Genomic DNA, 14,242 nt, shown 5'->3' with positions numbered 1-14,242 from the left:
GCCCCCTCTGTACTGAGACCCACTCTCTGCCTCTGGTCCCAAGCTTCAATTTAGAATGTATAAACTGTCATCTATACATTAAAATCTTTATTCGGGAAAAGACAATTGATTCCAATTCATCCAAATTAGAAAAGAAAATTAAATTGTAATTATGAATGTATTTTTCCAGATGAAGACAAACAACAATGACAAACAAAACAATTTTGCGGGATTTTCTATAGGAGAGTAAAGTCAAAATAGTTAATAAATAAATTCATAGTAATATTCATCAATAATCTTACTTTTATATTTATATTTTGTGTTTGAATCAGTACTCAGGCTGTTTTCCGGGGGCGCTGAAATGAAATTCATCAGCATTATTCGCCGAGTTAAACGTGCTCCGGGATTACCGCGGCTCGGTCTCTTTCACTCGGGATGAGCCCTTTGTGCCTGAAGATCACAGGGTGACATGCGCACTGCGCCGAGCGCGCGCCAGCCGCGGACACAATAATGCTGCACAAATAACACGCTCGGCCGCCTTCTTCATATCTGGACTTCTGTTATGAGTGGTCCCGGAAAGGAAGCGCCAGCCCTGGGTTTCGGCGGAGGTCAGATCCCCCTGCGGGCTGCTGCGGACGGAGAGGCTGAGGAGACCTGTTGATCGTCCCCCGGCGCCGCGGCGGAGGTGAGAGGATCTCATGTTCTTCTGTTCTTCACACTAACAAGACTAATGTGTCCGGGTCATTTTTTTTTAATATAAAATAAATAAATAACAGATTGTGTGTGTGTGTTTTTATGTAGCATATCAAATGAATAACTGATGAGCCTGTTTAATTACTGTGAAATATCAAGGTGCGATGTCTTTTTTTTTTTTTTTTTTTTTTGTACATCATGAAACCTTCTGCCGAGCTTTAATGTCAACAGGTAGGAGATACAGATTTCATTATTGCGCCGTGAAGGGTATATAAGTACAGCGTAGACTCCTCTCGCCTATCAATGGCCTCTAATTAGATTCCACATTAGACGTTGTCATTTCTAGGCCATCGTTTTGCAAATCAAATCATGTCACTCGTCGTATCATGCTTTGAAGCCGTACAGGCTTCCTCTCCAGTCAGAATGGTCGGGAGGCCATGTGTCGCTGTTAATTACCATCACCGGCTGATAAAGCCTTTTGGAGAAGACTTAAATCCCGCTAAAGAGCATTAGGTGACAAGCAAGGCGCTTGCAAACAAGCATGGCAGAGGCCCTGGAGGACAGGAAGGGGGGTAAAATGATACATGCTGCAGAACAGATGTAAAATAATTATTGGTGCATTAATTACTACTTGGAGGATGATGAGGAGAAGGAAGGGGTAGATGGATTCTTTCTTATTTTTTTTTGTCTTATTGATTATAGAATAAACCATATTGACCATTTATTGTCATGTTTCTCACAGGATATTTTGGTAAAAACTGTTTATATATTCTGCACAATCTGGTCAACTTCATACTGTATTGTACACTCTCTTTTGTTGTTACAGGTGCCAAACAGACAAGTATGACGTTTAACTGAAGCAGGAAGTCCCAAAGAAGTCTTTCGCTCCAGCATTCTGTTCGTCCGCAATGGAAATCATGGGTAAGCGCGTTCAGCCTGCCGCACATGTGGAGCACGGCTTAAAGCCAGGCGTGTTCTGGTAACCTCGGGAGGACTTTGCCCCACTGCAACCATCAGAGGCTTAAAATTAAGGTGTCAGGCTTTCCTGCTGCTGCCAGACACAAGGTGTAGTTACATGTACAGGTGGCACAGTCTGGTCAGTAGTCAAAACTTTGCGGGGAAGAGTTTACAGGGTTTTAACCTTCTGCCACATGCAATTACTGCACTTGTGGCTGGTGCCCGTCAGCTGCTATTCTGCTGAATAAACAAGGGCAGCATGACCCGATGCACAATTCCCACTTTTCTTCTTTCCTTCTTAATACTGTCTTAAAGTTTCTCCACTAAGTTTTGACAGATCATGCGTCTCCAGGTTTTGATGCAAGATTTGAAAAATACAAACTTCTTCATTCCTGAAAGTGACAGAACTCACACCATCGCACACGAGGCACATAGATTATTTTTTTGTGTTTGTGTGTGTGCTTAGCACTATTCTTCCTTCACTGAAATCCCAATAAGGCAGTATTTTTAAAATATTTACTCAGTCACTGATACTAAATGCTCCTACGTCTTAGCTTAACGTGGAAGGTGTTTGTCTCTGCCAGCATCACCCGCTGTTACCACATCCTGTAAAAACGAACGCAGGAGAAATTCTGGTTCCCGAATGACACAAATGATATGCAATTTGTGTGCAGATACTCAGTGTGCCTTGGAGGCTGTGGAGAGACTGCAAGCCAAATTGAAGGAGCGAGGGGAGGCCCCCACTCAGGAGAAGCTCTCCCTGCTGAAGACTGTCCTCCAGAGCCCCTTGTTCCTTCACATACTCAGCTTACAGCAAGCTCAGCGGAAGCCCCCAGCGAAGGTACAGCACAAGCGCGGCTGTGTGGGTGTTTGGTATATATTGAATGGCGAGGAGGGAATCGGGATCGTTCCCAAAATACTGAATGCAGGAACCAAACCGGATGAGTAATCAGCTTACCTAAGCTTACCACTAAAGCCTTGAGAAAGAAAGAGAGAGAGGGGAGAGAGAGGGAAGGAAAGAGGGAGGGAAAGAGGGAGGGAGGCAGGTTAGCTATATATCTTGTGGAGGAGTTTGATGAAGGGCATAAGTCACCCGTAACATTGTCAAAAGTTTTGATCCAAAGAGTGTGTGGACAGTAGTCACACCATCCATCACCAGACATTATTTGGTCAAAAACACACTCGCTCCTCCGCAGCTCGTCTCCCCGTGTGAACCCGTTGTTGATGTTTATGACACTAAGGTATTTACCTTAACTCACTCAAGCGAAGCATTATGACTGGAGATCTGCCTGTTGTGATGTTCTCGAATAGGACAGTCGGCAGTTGACACACACACGGCCATTATTAGATTAGCAATGCAGCAGGAGCCTGTTGTCTTTTAGTAGCACTGCATTCCAGGAAAGATGGCACTGGATTATATCGGCTGTGTGTCTGGCTTTTCAACTTGCCAGGCAGCAACAGTCCTCATTCTTATACGACGCATGGGTTTAGGGAAATATCGCATGAGACGCATAGCTGCAATTTAATATCGCTTGAAACCACATATTAGTATTCCGATAGTGGTTTGCTATTGTATTATTATTCTGTGGGTGTTTTAACAGGTGTCAGAATTGTTGGAGGAGAATATCGTATACAGTTCAGAAATAAGCATTTACTGAACTCACTTTTAAACTTTGAAGCAGAAAACCTTAGAGACAAAAGGGAGCAGTTTTTTTGGTTATGTGCTATTGAAAAGAAACCTTTATCTCAGCTCCCTGTGTTCCTGCTTCCCTATCTTTTCCCTCGCTGCTCCATTTTAAATCTATCTTTCAGATTTTTTTTTTCTTTTTTGGGCTAACACACATTAACCCTCCCTCCTTGTTCTCCCTCCCACATCTTTCTTCATTGTCTCACAATGCCCTCCTTTTTCAATTTCTTTATCCTTTCTACTTTCCTCCATTACTCTCTCACTCTCGTCCTATTCCTCTCTGTCTCCATATCTCCATTCTTCAATTAATGTCACTACTTCTCTATCAATCCCCTTCCCCATCTTTAATCTATCTCACCCATTTCAGACTCCATCCCTCTTCCTTGCATCCTCCAGTCCTTCCCTTGCTTGTCTGCTCTCTCAACCTCCATTTTTATGTTTTTTTTTCTCTCACTTCTACATCTTCAATGTTGAAATTAACTCTTTTTTTTTTTTTGGTCTGCTGTCTAACTCTACCCAGGGGAAAGGCATTTCCAAGTCCGTGTCAATGAACTGTGGCCCCTGCCCCGGCGTCGGCCTGAAGACGCTGAGCCACAGTGACTCGTACACGTGGGCCATGGAGAACCGGCGGCCCAGCGCCGCCCGCTCCCTCCACAGGGACGGCAGCATCTCCTCTTTCGGCTCGCAGGACCTGTCCTTCTCCGACCTCTACCCCGACAACTGCATTCCCGCTGAATCCCAGGTACGTAAAACTACTCCATAACGGAGTGGAGACCCGTTAGGAGCCGTTTAACAACAAGAGGTAATGTATTGTTACCGCCTTCAGTCCATGAACCAACCAAATAATTTTTTTCCTCTTGTTGTAAAAGGGAAGACATTACCATATAAAATGTCACATTTTACATAGACGCATAACTCTTTACATCATAAACGTGGGGCCCGGCTGGCCGTCATCCAGTGAGAACTCCAGCTGATAGCGAGAGACTGCTTGTTGGAATCAGTGCTAAGTCAGGTTTACGTTTTCTTTCACGCTTTTTTTTTTTTTTTTTTCAGTACTGCACTCCCCCTCGAATTTCCCGAACCATGTCGATGGGGAGAAACCTGTCTGCTATCGCCCATGAGGTAAAGTAGCCTTTATGTGTTGGATGATAGTAATGCATCTGTGGAAGTAGACAAATCATGGAAATGGGCACTCACTGCTTTAAGCTGTTTTTTTTTTCCTCCTCTGTTTAATTAGAATTGATTTACTCTGTCCTTTCTTTCACCCTCGCTCGCTGTTGTTCTAACCTCCGCCATGTTAGAGGCGCCATGTGGAGATGATAGAGCTAACCAATGACGGGAAAGGACTCGGTTTCGGCATCATCGGGGGCCGGAGCACAGGAGTGATGGTCAAAACAATCCTCCCTGGAGGAGCTGCTGGAAGGGCAAGTACAGCTGTCCATTCATTACATAAGGAAAACCTCCAAAAGCGCCCCGTAGGGAGAAGTCTGGAGTTATTCCACACATGACTTTTTAATTTTCCTTTTTCAACAAGCCACAACTCAAAGGCTAACTCAGCAGTCTGTTGAAATGCACATATGTAAGTGTAATGTTTGTCTTTGTTGGGGTGTGATTGGGGTCCTCAGGATAAACGTCTGCATAGCGGTGATCAGATCTTGCGCATTGGAGACACTGACTTAGCGGGAATGAACAGCGAGCAAGTGGCGCAGGTAAGGGGTATTATTTGTGAAATTTACAAAATTAGAGAACAACACAGAGTGTAATTTTAAGTTCAAAGCCCGTCTCTGTGATAATGAAGCTTCTGAAATTGTTAATTGAGAGCTTAATATGAGGCAGCGTCTCTCGCCGTGTATCCACTATCTGCTGTAAGAGATGAAGCATCTTTTTAGGAGACTGAAATTTTGGGTTCTTTATTTATTTATGATTACACTCCATCTCTTTCTGTTCGTTCACAAATCACCACCCGGAACAGGTGCTGCGAAATGCTGGTAGCAAGGTGAAACTGCTCATTGCCAGAGATATTACCAAGGACAACCACCTCTCCTCTCCCGTCTTCAGCCGGGATGGCTCGGACGGCAAGGTGTGCACATGAATAAACGCGTGGATATAAAGATCATTACAACAAGATTTAAGTTTTTTGGGGGGTTTTTTTGTGAGATGATTGACTATGCGGTGATATTCAGCAGTCTAACCTGAATGATTTTCTGTCTGATTCTCTCCAGCTGAGTGACTTGAAGGATGACTATGAGTACAGTGTGCAGTACACTAAAAACAGCCGGGGCCTGGGATTCACCATTTCAAGCTACATCGGTGACCTAAACTCAGGTATGCAGCCAACAAATTCCGTCTCGGAGACAGGTGAGCTATTTCTCACTCGACACACTGTTTTATTAATGATGTTACATTCATGTAGTCATCGTTACAGGTGTGGAATCAATAAATGAAAATGCTCACATTACTGTAATTATGTGGTGTTTTGAAATAAATATGCAATTTTACTCATACTTAAATATGAGCAAGTTATATCATGCTAGTATTAAAATGACAAATTACTTGGGAACTTTTTCATGTGCATTGTTTGCAGCAAATAATTGAATATTTTAACTGAGAAAATTGTTGCTCTGTATCGACATTTGAACATAAAACAAGTCTGCCATATGCCATTTCTCACCATGTGGTGTTTGTGCTTTCATTGTCATTGAATTGAATCCCTGACATTGACACAATTAAAGAATTGCTGTTAATATCAATATATTTCTAGATGAGGAAGTTCTATTATTACTTGACTATTTTTTGATTTACTACTCTATTTGTCCCCTTGCTTGTGCATATGATGTTGAACTTGAGTCTAACAGTCTATCCCACGGTAAAATCTAGATGACAATACAAATTATTGTGGCTTTCTGTGGTGCCTCAACATGTTATGCTATTTAGTATCTGTACGTGAGAATGATTTTTCAGTTCGGTTTCTGTCTGTGGTTTGTTCTCTGCAGTCTACAGTGCCGGAGTGATGGTGAAGAGCATCGTAAAGGGCAGCACCGTGGATCAAGATGGACGCATACACGTCGGAGACGTCGTCTTGTCTGTGAGTTCTGCTCCAAACGCAGCAGATGGCTTTTTCAATTGTGCTCTGCGAAGTCAAACACCTTGTTGTCAAGAAAATATTCTCTGTTGATGCAAAATGTGCAAGTTTTAACACAACTGGGGATTGGGCACGCGACGCTCCAAATCATTAGCACTTCTGCTGTCTTGTGCTTTTCCTTCCAAATCTACTGCAAGTTTTGATCACTTTTGATTTCTCTATAATCCTCATAATATTCCCTCTGCCTCTGTTTGCCTTGCTTCCACGAGGTTTACTCCTTGCAGAAAGCCATTGCCTCATCTTGCCTTCTCCTCCATCCTCGGGTTATTTTACCAGTCGCTCGCTCTTCCTCCTCGGCCCTCTCTCAGGTGGATGGGGTGAGCCTGCAGGGCTGCAGTGAACAACGTGCCATGGAAGTGCTGCGGAGGACTGGCCCGCTGGTCAGACTGCGGCTGCTGAGGAAAGCCGTCCGTTTAAGCCACATCCTGCCCCCGGTCCCGCCGCTGCAGCCCCTCCGACACTCCCACAGCTTCCACGAAGGCAACCCTTATAAAGTGGGCCTCAACAAGATTCAAGAGACAGGTGCTTTTTGCCAACAGCGGGAAGCATATTGGCTCAGTGGTCTCAGGAGATGAGCAGTTTTAAGTAACTGAGCGAATTAAGAGAGCGTTAATGTTTGCACTAACGCAGTTCTGTGATGCAACCTCCTCTGAGGTTGTGCTTCGGCTTAATAATGAATGCCGCTGCCTCTTGAAGGTTTTTCTCATTCTCTAATGCTTGCACGTTTTTTTGCCTTCTCCTGGTAACACAAGCCTGTTTGTGCGTACATGTGTTTGGATGTGAGCTCAAACGTGTTCTTCTGTCTCTCAGGAATATGCTCCCTGCGTGAAATCTCCCGCCGAGCGGTATACGCCAACAGACGACCCCGCCACGATTCCAGAAACGGTAAGCTCCCCCCCTTCCCACACTGCACTGCAGTCTGGAAGTGGATCATGGGACTTAGTCAGATATGCTGATTGGACTCAGAGAACAGCAATGTGCCAGTGAAGCATGCTCTTTGATGGGAGTCTATTTATAGTATTGTGCAATCATGTGTTTATCCAACTCATTCAGCTCATTCCAGATGATTTGTCTCTCTCCCCGCCTGCATATATGACTTTATTTAGACGAGAATTTTTGGGCTTGATTAGAGAGCGCAGTCAAATAAGCCCTGATTGCTGTGAGGCTTTAATAGATGAACGAGAAAACACTATTTTGCCAAGAAATCACAAGATGGGGGATGTGAATAATCATGCCTCTGTGCTCGTGGTGCGGGTGTCTGCATGTGTGCGCGTCTGTCTGAGTGGATGTGCGTTGACACCCTGCTTTTTCCACCCAGAGAGTTCTGTCGTCTTCTTGCTTTAATACAGCCAAGATTATGCTTTCATATAGGATCACCTTGTCTATTGATTGGATGATGTAGCGCCATGTCTGCCTGTGTTCATATCTCTTTGTGTCAGCGATATGATGTTGACTTTTAATGCCTTTGTACATGCGTGCGTGTGGGCGTGCACGTGTGCTGTTGTCTCACAGGTGTGAAACTGACTCCGTCAGAGGAAGAGAGCCTGAGGAGGAGGTGGCAGCATGCTGTCGGACCCCGTTTTGAAGTGATAGTAAGTCTTTATAATGAAGTTAAGTGAAGCCTAAAAACTTTACAGCGTTCTACTCTATGAAGGTTTTGGACACTGAGCTTTTCTTGCCTCCGTCTGCACCAGGTGTGTCAGCTGGAGCGCTTCAGTGAGACGAGCGGCCTCGGCATCAGCCTGGAGGCTCGTGCCGGACATCACTACCTGTGCTCCATCCTGGATGAGGGGCCTGTTGGCCAAAGTGGCAAGATCTTCACCGGAGACCAGATACTGGAGGTAAAGCATCTACAAATTCTACAAATTACACAACAGATATCACAATTTTTCCCAAATCCAGCACTTTATTTAAGATTTTTTTGCTCAGCTATAGAATGCAAGTCATAGGAGAGTGGGTGTGAGTGAGAGTGCTTCTGTACATGAATGCCTGTGCCGTAGGGAAGAGTCCGTCCTCCTCTCCTCCTCCTCCTCCTCCTCCTCCTCCTCCAGTGGCCGAGTTCACGCACCCACACATATCACTCATCCTGATGAGCAGTCTGATTAACTCTCAGATAAGTTGCAGTAGGTTAACATGATATCCAGACCACACTGCGTGGTTTTTGTGTCCTCGCTGTCTTTGGAGGGACGAGCTAACATCTGTGCTGCAGCTCAACCCTTTGATTTCCTTTAGATGAAAAACATCGTCACGCGGCTATTGTTCATCCCTGGTTCTAAATGAGCCTCGCTCGATCTACTGGCCGCTTTTCTGCTTTAATTGTCCCTGCTGTGACTTGATGCACCGCGAACACTAATTGCTCAATGACACTGATACTCAATAATGCAATATCACAAAAAAAAAAAAAGATATTCTAGGAGTAGTTTGCAAATGTTTTGTCAATAAGTGGGAATAAACAGCAGAACTAAGTTAAAGATACTCAATCATAAAATCTCTGACCATTCCGGTGGTTTGTATAATCTGCATCTTCCCGACAGGTGAATGGGATCCCTCTCATCGGCGAGACACATAAGGAGGTGGTGAATATTCTGAAGGAGCTGCCCGTGCACGTATACCTTGTGTGCTCTCGCATTGTGCACCCTTCAATCCCTGACAGCGAGGAGGAAGACGATGACGACGCCTGCCTCACCCTAAAAGAGCTGCTGGCTGAGTTCAATGACAAGGTGAGGAAGAGGGGCTCAAGCAGAATAGCTGAATTTATTTTTCTTCATAAATATCTGACTCACACTATCTGTATGTTTTTCCCCCCACATCTCCATATGAAATGGCACCAAACGGCGCCGCTGACACTCTTTTTTTTCTTTTCCCTGAATCCTCGGTCTCTCTATATATATGCTGTGCTTGTTCCAGTTGGACCAGGGCTGTGTCATCCCCTGTCCTACAGCTGAGGACATCACGAAGCGCGGTGTGCCCCCCATGTCACCCCCTCTGGCCATGTGGGAGAGAGAGGCTCAGGTGGTGGAGCTGGAGAAGGGAGAGCTGGGCCTGGGCTTCAGTATTCTGGACTACCAGGTCAGAGACATGCCCCTGAGCCTTTCTGCAAATAGGCTGCGGACTAAGAATACCAGCGTGGGGTTGGATGGGGTGAACACTTAGAAAATTAAAGAAGTGGATTTCTGTATTCTAAAGGGAAAGTTTTTCGCTATTTCTTGTATTTCAGCACTAAACTGCTGAGATCGAAAAGTGTTCTTTCAATTTCTGTTTTAGACTTTAGAGTAAACCGCATTTTCATCTGCTTTTGAGCAAAAATCAATCTTAAAGCTTTCAAGCCATAAAGAAATATTATATGCAGCTGTTTTGCCAGTCTGTAAACCCAACCGATCTATTTGCTTTTCATTTGCCGATTCGCTCTTTTTATCACAAAGCAGTATACCTGCGTTTATCTTTCATTTTGCTCCACGTATATTAAATTCTTCATGCACGTTTTCAGCGATGCATTCTCTTCGTCCTTATTTACAACCCCAGGATCCAGAAGATGCGACCAAAACAGTCCTGGTAATCCGGTCCTTGGTGCCTGGAGGGGTAGCAGATCGTGACGGCCGCCTGCTGCCTGGTGACCGGCTCATGTTTGTTAATGAAACTGACCTAGAAGGGTCCAGCCTGGATTATGCCGTGCACGTCTTAAAGTCCACTGGCTACGGCCCCGTGCGCATTGGAGTTGCCAAACCCCTGCCGGTATGTGAAGAGACATTAATTAATCATTCATTTTCAAACTGCATCCTGTGGGGTTTTCTGTTTTAACTGCATGTGTAGGATATATATGCAAATGTTTGCATGAAACATAAGAATACATTTTGTTGAATGATTTTACCGTGTTATTCAGATAATGAAATAATAATTAAGGTTAAAGTAAGAAACTAGATTATACAGCGTTGTGATCATTGAAGTGGGTGCCAGGGGTAACTGAATTATGGAAGATGTCATAGTTCCCAGAACAGAAAGCACAGACGCTGCTGTTAAAAAACTTGTAGTCCACGAAAAATTGCTCTTTATGCAAAGCTTGCATATAGAGGTGAGCAGCAGACAGTAAGAGCCTCTCATTTGGCAGAACTATTATCTGCAGAATTAGAAATGACATTTCAGCAACTGCTCGGGCAGGGCGGATGACATTGAGAGTCCAGGAATAAAACCAGCGCTCGCAAAAATGGCACAAAACTACAAGATTACGTTTGATGACAGGACATGCTCTGCGAACGCAATATCGTGCACCGAGTAAAACAAATAAGAATGGCTCCTAATGTCAAGAAACTGGCAGTACAGGAACATGTCAAGGCAGGACTGAAGATGGGTGAAATCACATTTCCTGAAAATTATGAACTGGCTTATTTCTCTCCTGACTTGAATCCAGCAGGGCAATCATTTTATAGTTAATTTATGATGCATTAAAACCATGATTGGTAAGTGACACAAAATCTCTGCCTAGGGTCTTTGCAGGACTAGTATTCTGCAGGGCCAACAAAAGCAAAGCTAAAGCAAATGTTGTCCCTTGGTGGTGCTTCAAATTAAGTCTTGACCTTGAATGTAGTGTGAATCCCCGGTGCCGCATGAAGGGCATCCCATGTGAAGACCAGGCAGGTCTGGGGGGCAGGTTTCAGTGAGTTAATCTGGTGACCCCTGTAAAAATCGGAGCAGCCAAATAGACACTTAATACTGATTTGGAATATTTCAATGAATATAAGTAAACCAAAAAAAAAACAAAGCCTCTAGACTGAAGACTTTATTTTAGCGACTTGGCTTTCACCAATTTCTAACAAGTTAATATTTTTATAATTAATGTTTATTTATTTATTTACTATATAGTTCAATACATCTTCTGTGAGCGGGGGTATTGATGTAATTAGTGTAATTACTATATTTGAATAATTTAACCCTGTTGGTTGATCCATTCAATAGTGGCTAAGAAAAACAGAAAATCACTCAATAAACTGTTAACTGAACTTTGCAAAGCAAATTGAATCAGGTGAGTGGGACTTGGCCAAAATACCTGAGCTTCCCAACATTTAATTACACCCAGTCGAGGGAATATATTCAACTGATGGAGCCACTTGGATCAAAGATGAAGCATCTCCCGAGACATATGACCAAGTTCAGATGACCTGATTCAATTCCCTGTGCCATGCCTCCCCCAGTAAAGAATGAGCATATGTATAGACATATTTGCTGGACAAACTGCTGTAATAAAGATGAATGTGTGTTTTTGGATGGACCTGAAACAGTAAAGGTGCTTTATCACACAGTGCAAACATGTGGATATCCAAGAGATGGAGACATCTATGTCCATAGGCAAATGAATGTTATATAACATACACTCACAGTGAAATACAATGCTCTTCAGTGAATCATATGTTTGATACTGAAGTTGCATATTTATCCAATCAAAACACAGCGTCAGAATATTCACAGCACCTTTTTGTATGGTGCGCTCCAATGCAACGCCGCCACCTCGTGCACCTGCACTAATGGGAAACAAAGTGAAGATATTAACTTCCCGACTGTGTCAGCAAAATAATAAAACATTGTAAATGTCAAGAAGTAATATTCACATCAGACCTGGTGCAGAGGTTTGCAATGCATTGTACCAGCGTGTTTAATGAAGTAGCCTTTGAGTGAGGCTCAAAGGCTCACTCAAAGCCTTTTATTATTGCAGTGCATTCTAAAACCTTCTCGTTTTCAAGAAACAATTAATACAGTAGAAATGTAGAAATGCATTGTCAAACAAATGCTTCCTCATCTAAAAAAAAAACTTGTAATTATCAGAGACATTCTAGATAATTACTCGAGTGTGTGTTTTCTCACAGAAAGTGCAGCATTTTCTCTGCTGCTTGTTGTGGACTGTGGCTTAGTAACAAGGTGCAGAGAATCCAGTTACAGGCCTCCTGCATATTTAATGCAGCTGAGAGATGAACACAATGCTTGACCACACTACAGATGGAGAGAGAGCGCGATAGGGAGAGCAGAGCAGGGTGTCTAATTTACAGTCACCTTCTTTAGCCGGTTTGCCTCAATGTGGATTTAGTTTTGATGCAAAAATCAGTTTTTTCTCTTTATAAACTGCTCTGACTAAACTTTGGAATATTGCATCCTCAGCTGGAGCTGTGTGGCGGTCTTACACCCATCTCAGAGCGGAGCACACGGGCTTCCTGCGATGACACCGACAGTCACACTCAGGTCAGCCTGCTAGCCGAGGCGGCCGAGGCGAACACCAACGCCAACGTTTACAACTCCGAGGACAGCAGCATCAACCAGCTGTGCTACACGGTATGTCATCCAAGACGGCAGTTACACAAGATATATCTAGTTTTTTTGGGGGGGAAAGTTTATGGTTTATGCTTCCATTCTCACTTTTTCTCCTTTAGCTTGTGTAGAACTTTTGCTCACTTGAGGATAAAGGGCAGTGACAGACGTCGCTCAGCAAATACAAGCAGTACATGCAGTCAGCAGTGACCCAGTACTGCAGAAGTTCAGTATTTGCTACTTGAATTAAAAAATAATCTTTAGTTGCACATTCATTGCACATTTTCTTGTTGAATGAAAGTGAGGTTTTATTGTTAGCTAAAGCGGTTGTGCAGTAGACCGGAGCTTGCACTCAAACACATTAGAAGCGACACTCACGGCCACGCAAACCTGAGATTCAGCGGATCGCCATTTTAGCCGCTCTGTAAGAGATTACCATGTCAGCGTCTGTTCTCTCCGGACTTCAGAGCCATCGGTGTCGGTATCACTGGGTCACGCGCAGAGAAAGTGCCCGGTGTCAAAGATTTGTCCCTGCGTTGTGGCCTAAATTCACCCCCTATTGATGCAGCCTTTTGTATTTGCGTTTGCTTAATTATCAACAATTGGCTCTCAATGGAAAGTGCTTACGGCTTGCACTGCGGCGGCACGCGGTCTTGCAGAAGGGCATGGAAGTTCTTTCTTGAATTCTCTCACACACGTACACACAAAGAAACTCAGAGCAAGTGTCAGAGTGTTTCCATCAAAGACGGGCTTGTTGCAAAGGTAGCTTCTGAAGTTTGGTGTGCTTGTACTTTCTGTGAAGGTTCAAAGAAGATCTCCTCATTGACCTTTTTCTTTGAGAGTTACCCAGAGGGACATAAGGAGTCTACCTCTGCATGTTTTACATTCTAGAATTACTCCAAAGGCCTTCACCCTTGAGCATCAATAGATGTCTTAGATAACTTTAATGTCGCGCAACAAATCTGAAAGCATTAGTGATAGTTTACGTGCCAGGTTAGGTCTTTATGAGACTTGATTACCCTCTGAAAACTCTTTCTTTTCATTCTTGTCTTGCAAAAACACCCGACTGACCAGAGTGGAAATTTCTCCAAAAAGAACGAAATTATTTATGATGACAGTTTCCACAAAATTTCCCCTGATTTTCATTTGGATTGCGACAGAATTGGAACATTATAACCATGAATTCCTACCAGCAAATTAAAAAAGAAGTTTAAGTTAAAAACATTTATTGGCTGTTTATAGCAAGGGAGTTACAAAAAAAAAAAAAAAACTAAATGAATCCATTTAAAACTAAAATGTTTCTCACATGTCAAACAGTTAAATAGCAGGCTGTCACCAGGTGCTGTTGAGTTTTCACTTTTCTATTGATTAATTTCAGAGACGGAGAGATGAGCTGATGATCTGCAACAAATTATCACAGTTCATCTTGTATTATTCTGAAGACAAACAATCCCAATTAATTGTGGGACTTTTATTTTTGACCAAATGTCTGA

The 14,242-nt window shown here is 43.5% G+C and overlaps 1 protein-coding gene across 1 annotated transcript in view; it reads left to right on the top strand.

The window, feature by feature from the left end:
- Window positions 1–635: 635 nt before the first annotated feature.
- Window positions 636–14,242, top strand: part of LOC115390589 (multiple PDZ domain protein) — a 37,171-nt gene continuing 23,564 nt past the window's right edge. Inside the window, exons 1-18 of the mRNA XM_030094500.1 lie at window positions 636–664; window positions 1,499–1,593; window positions 2,304–2,470; window positions 3,837–4,058; window positions 4,370–4,438; window positions 4,618–4,740; window positions 4,942–5,025; window positions 5,289–5,396; window positions 5,539–5,641; window positions 6,310–6,401; window positions 6,767–6,980; window positions 7,269–7,343; window positions 7,971–8,050; window positions 8,153–8,299; window positions 8,993–9,178; window positions 9,366–9,527; window positions 9,981–10,190; window positions 12,603–12,773. Coding sequence (XP_029950360.1) covers window positions 1,581–1,593; window positions 2,304–2,470; window positions 3,837–4,058; window positions 4,370–4,438; window positions 4,618–4,740; window positions 4,942–5,025; window positions 5,289–5,396; window positions 5,539–5,641; window positions 6,310–6,401; window positions 6,767–6,980; window positions 7,269–7,343; window positions 7,971–8,050; window positions 8,153–8,299; window positions 8,993–9,178; window positions 9,366–9,527; window positions 9,981–10,190; window positions 12,603–12,773 — 2,226 coding nt within the window. The 5' untranslated portion in view covers window positions 636–664; window positions 1,499–1,580. The remainder of the gene's footprint in view (window positions 665–1,498; window positions 1,594–2,303; window positions 2,471–3,836; window positions 4,059–4,369; window positions 4,439–4,617; window positions 4,741–4,941; window positions 5,026–5,288; window positions 5,397–5,538; window positions 5,642–6,309; window positions 6,402–6,766; window positions 6,981–7,268; window positions 7,344–7,970; window positions 8,051–8,152; window positions 8,300–8,992; window positions 9,179–9,365; window positions 9,528–9,980; window positions 10,191–12,602; window positions 12,774–14,242) is intronic.

This window comes from Salarias fasciatus, chromosome 6, assembly GCF_902148845.1.
Source record: "Salarias fasciatus chromosome 6, fSalaFa1.1, whole genome shotgun sequence".
In the NCBI taxonomy this organism is placed as follows: domain Eukaryota; kingdom Metazoa; phylum Chordata; class Actinopteri; order Blenniiformes; family Blenniidae; genus Salarias; species Salarias fasciatus.
Note: the sequence above shows the minus strand (reverse complement) of the source record. Positions and strands in the feature narration are given on the sequence as shown.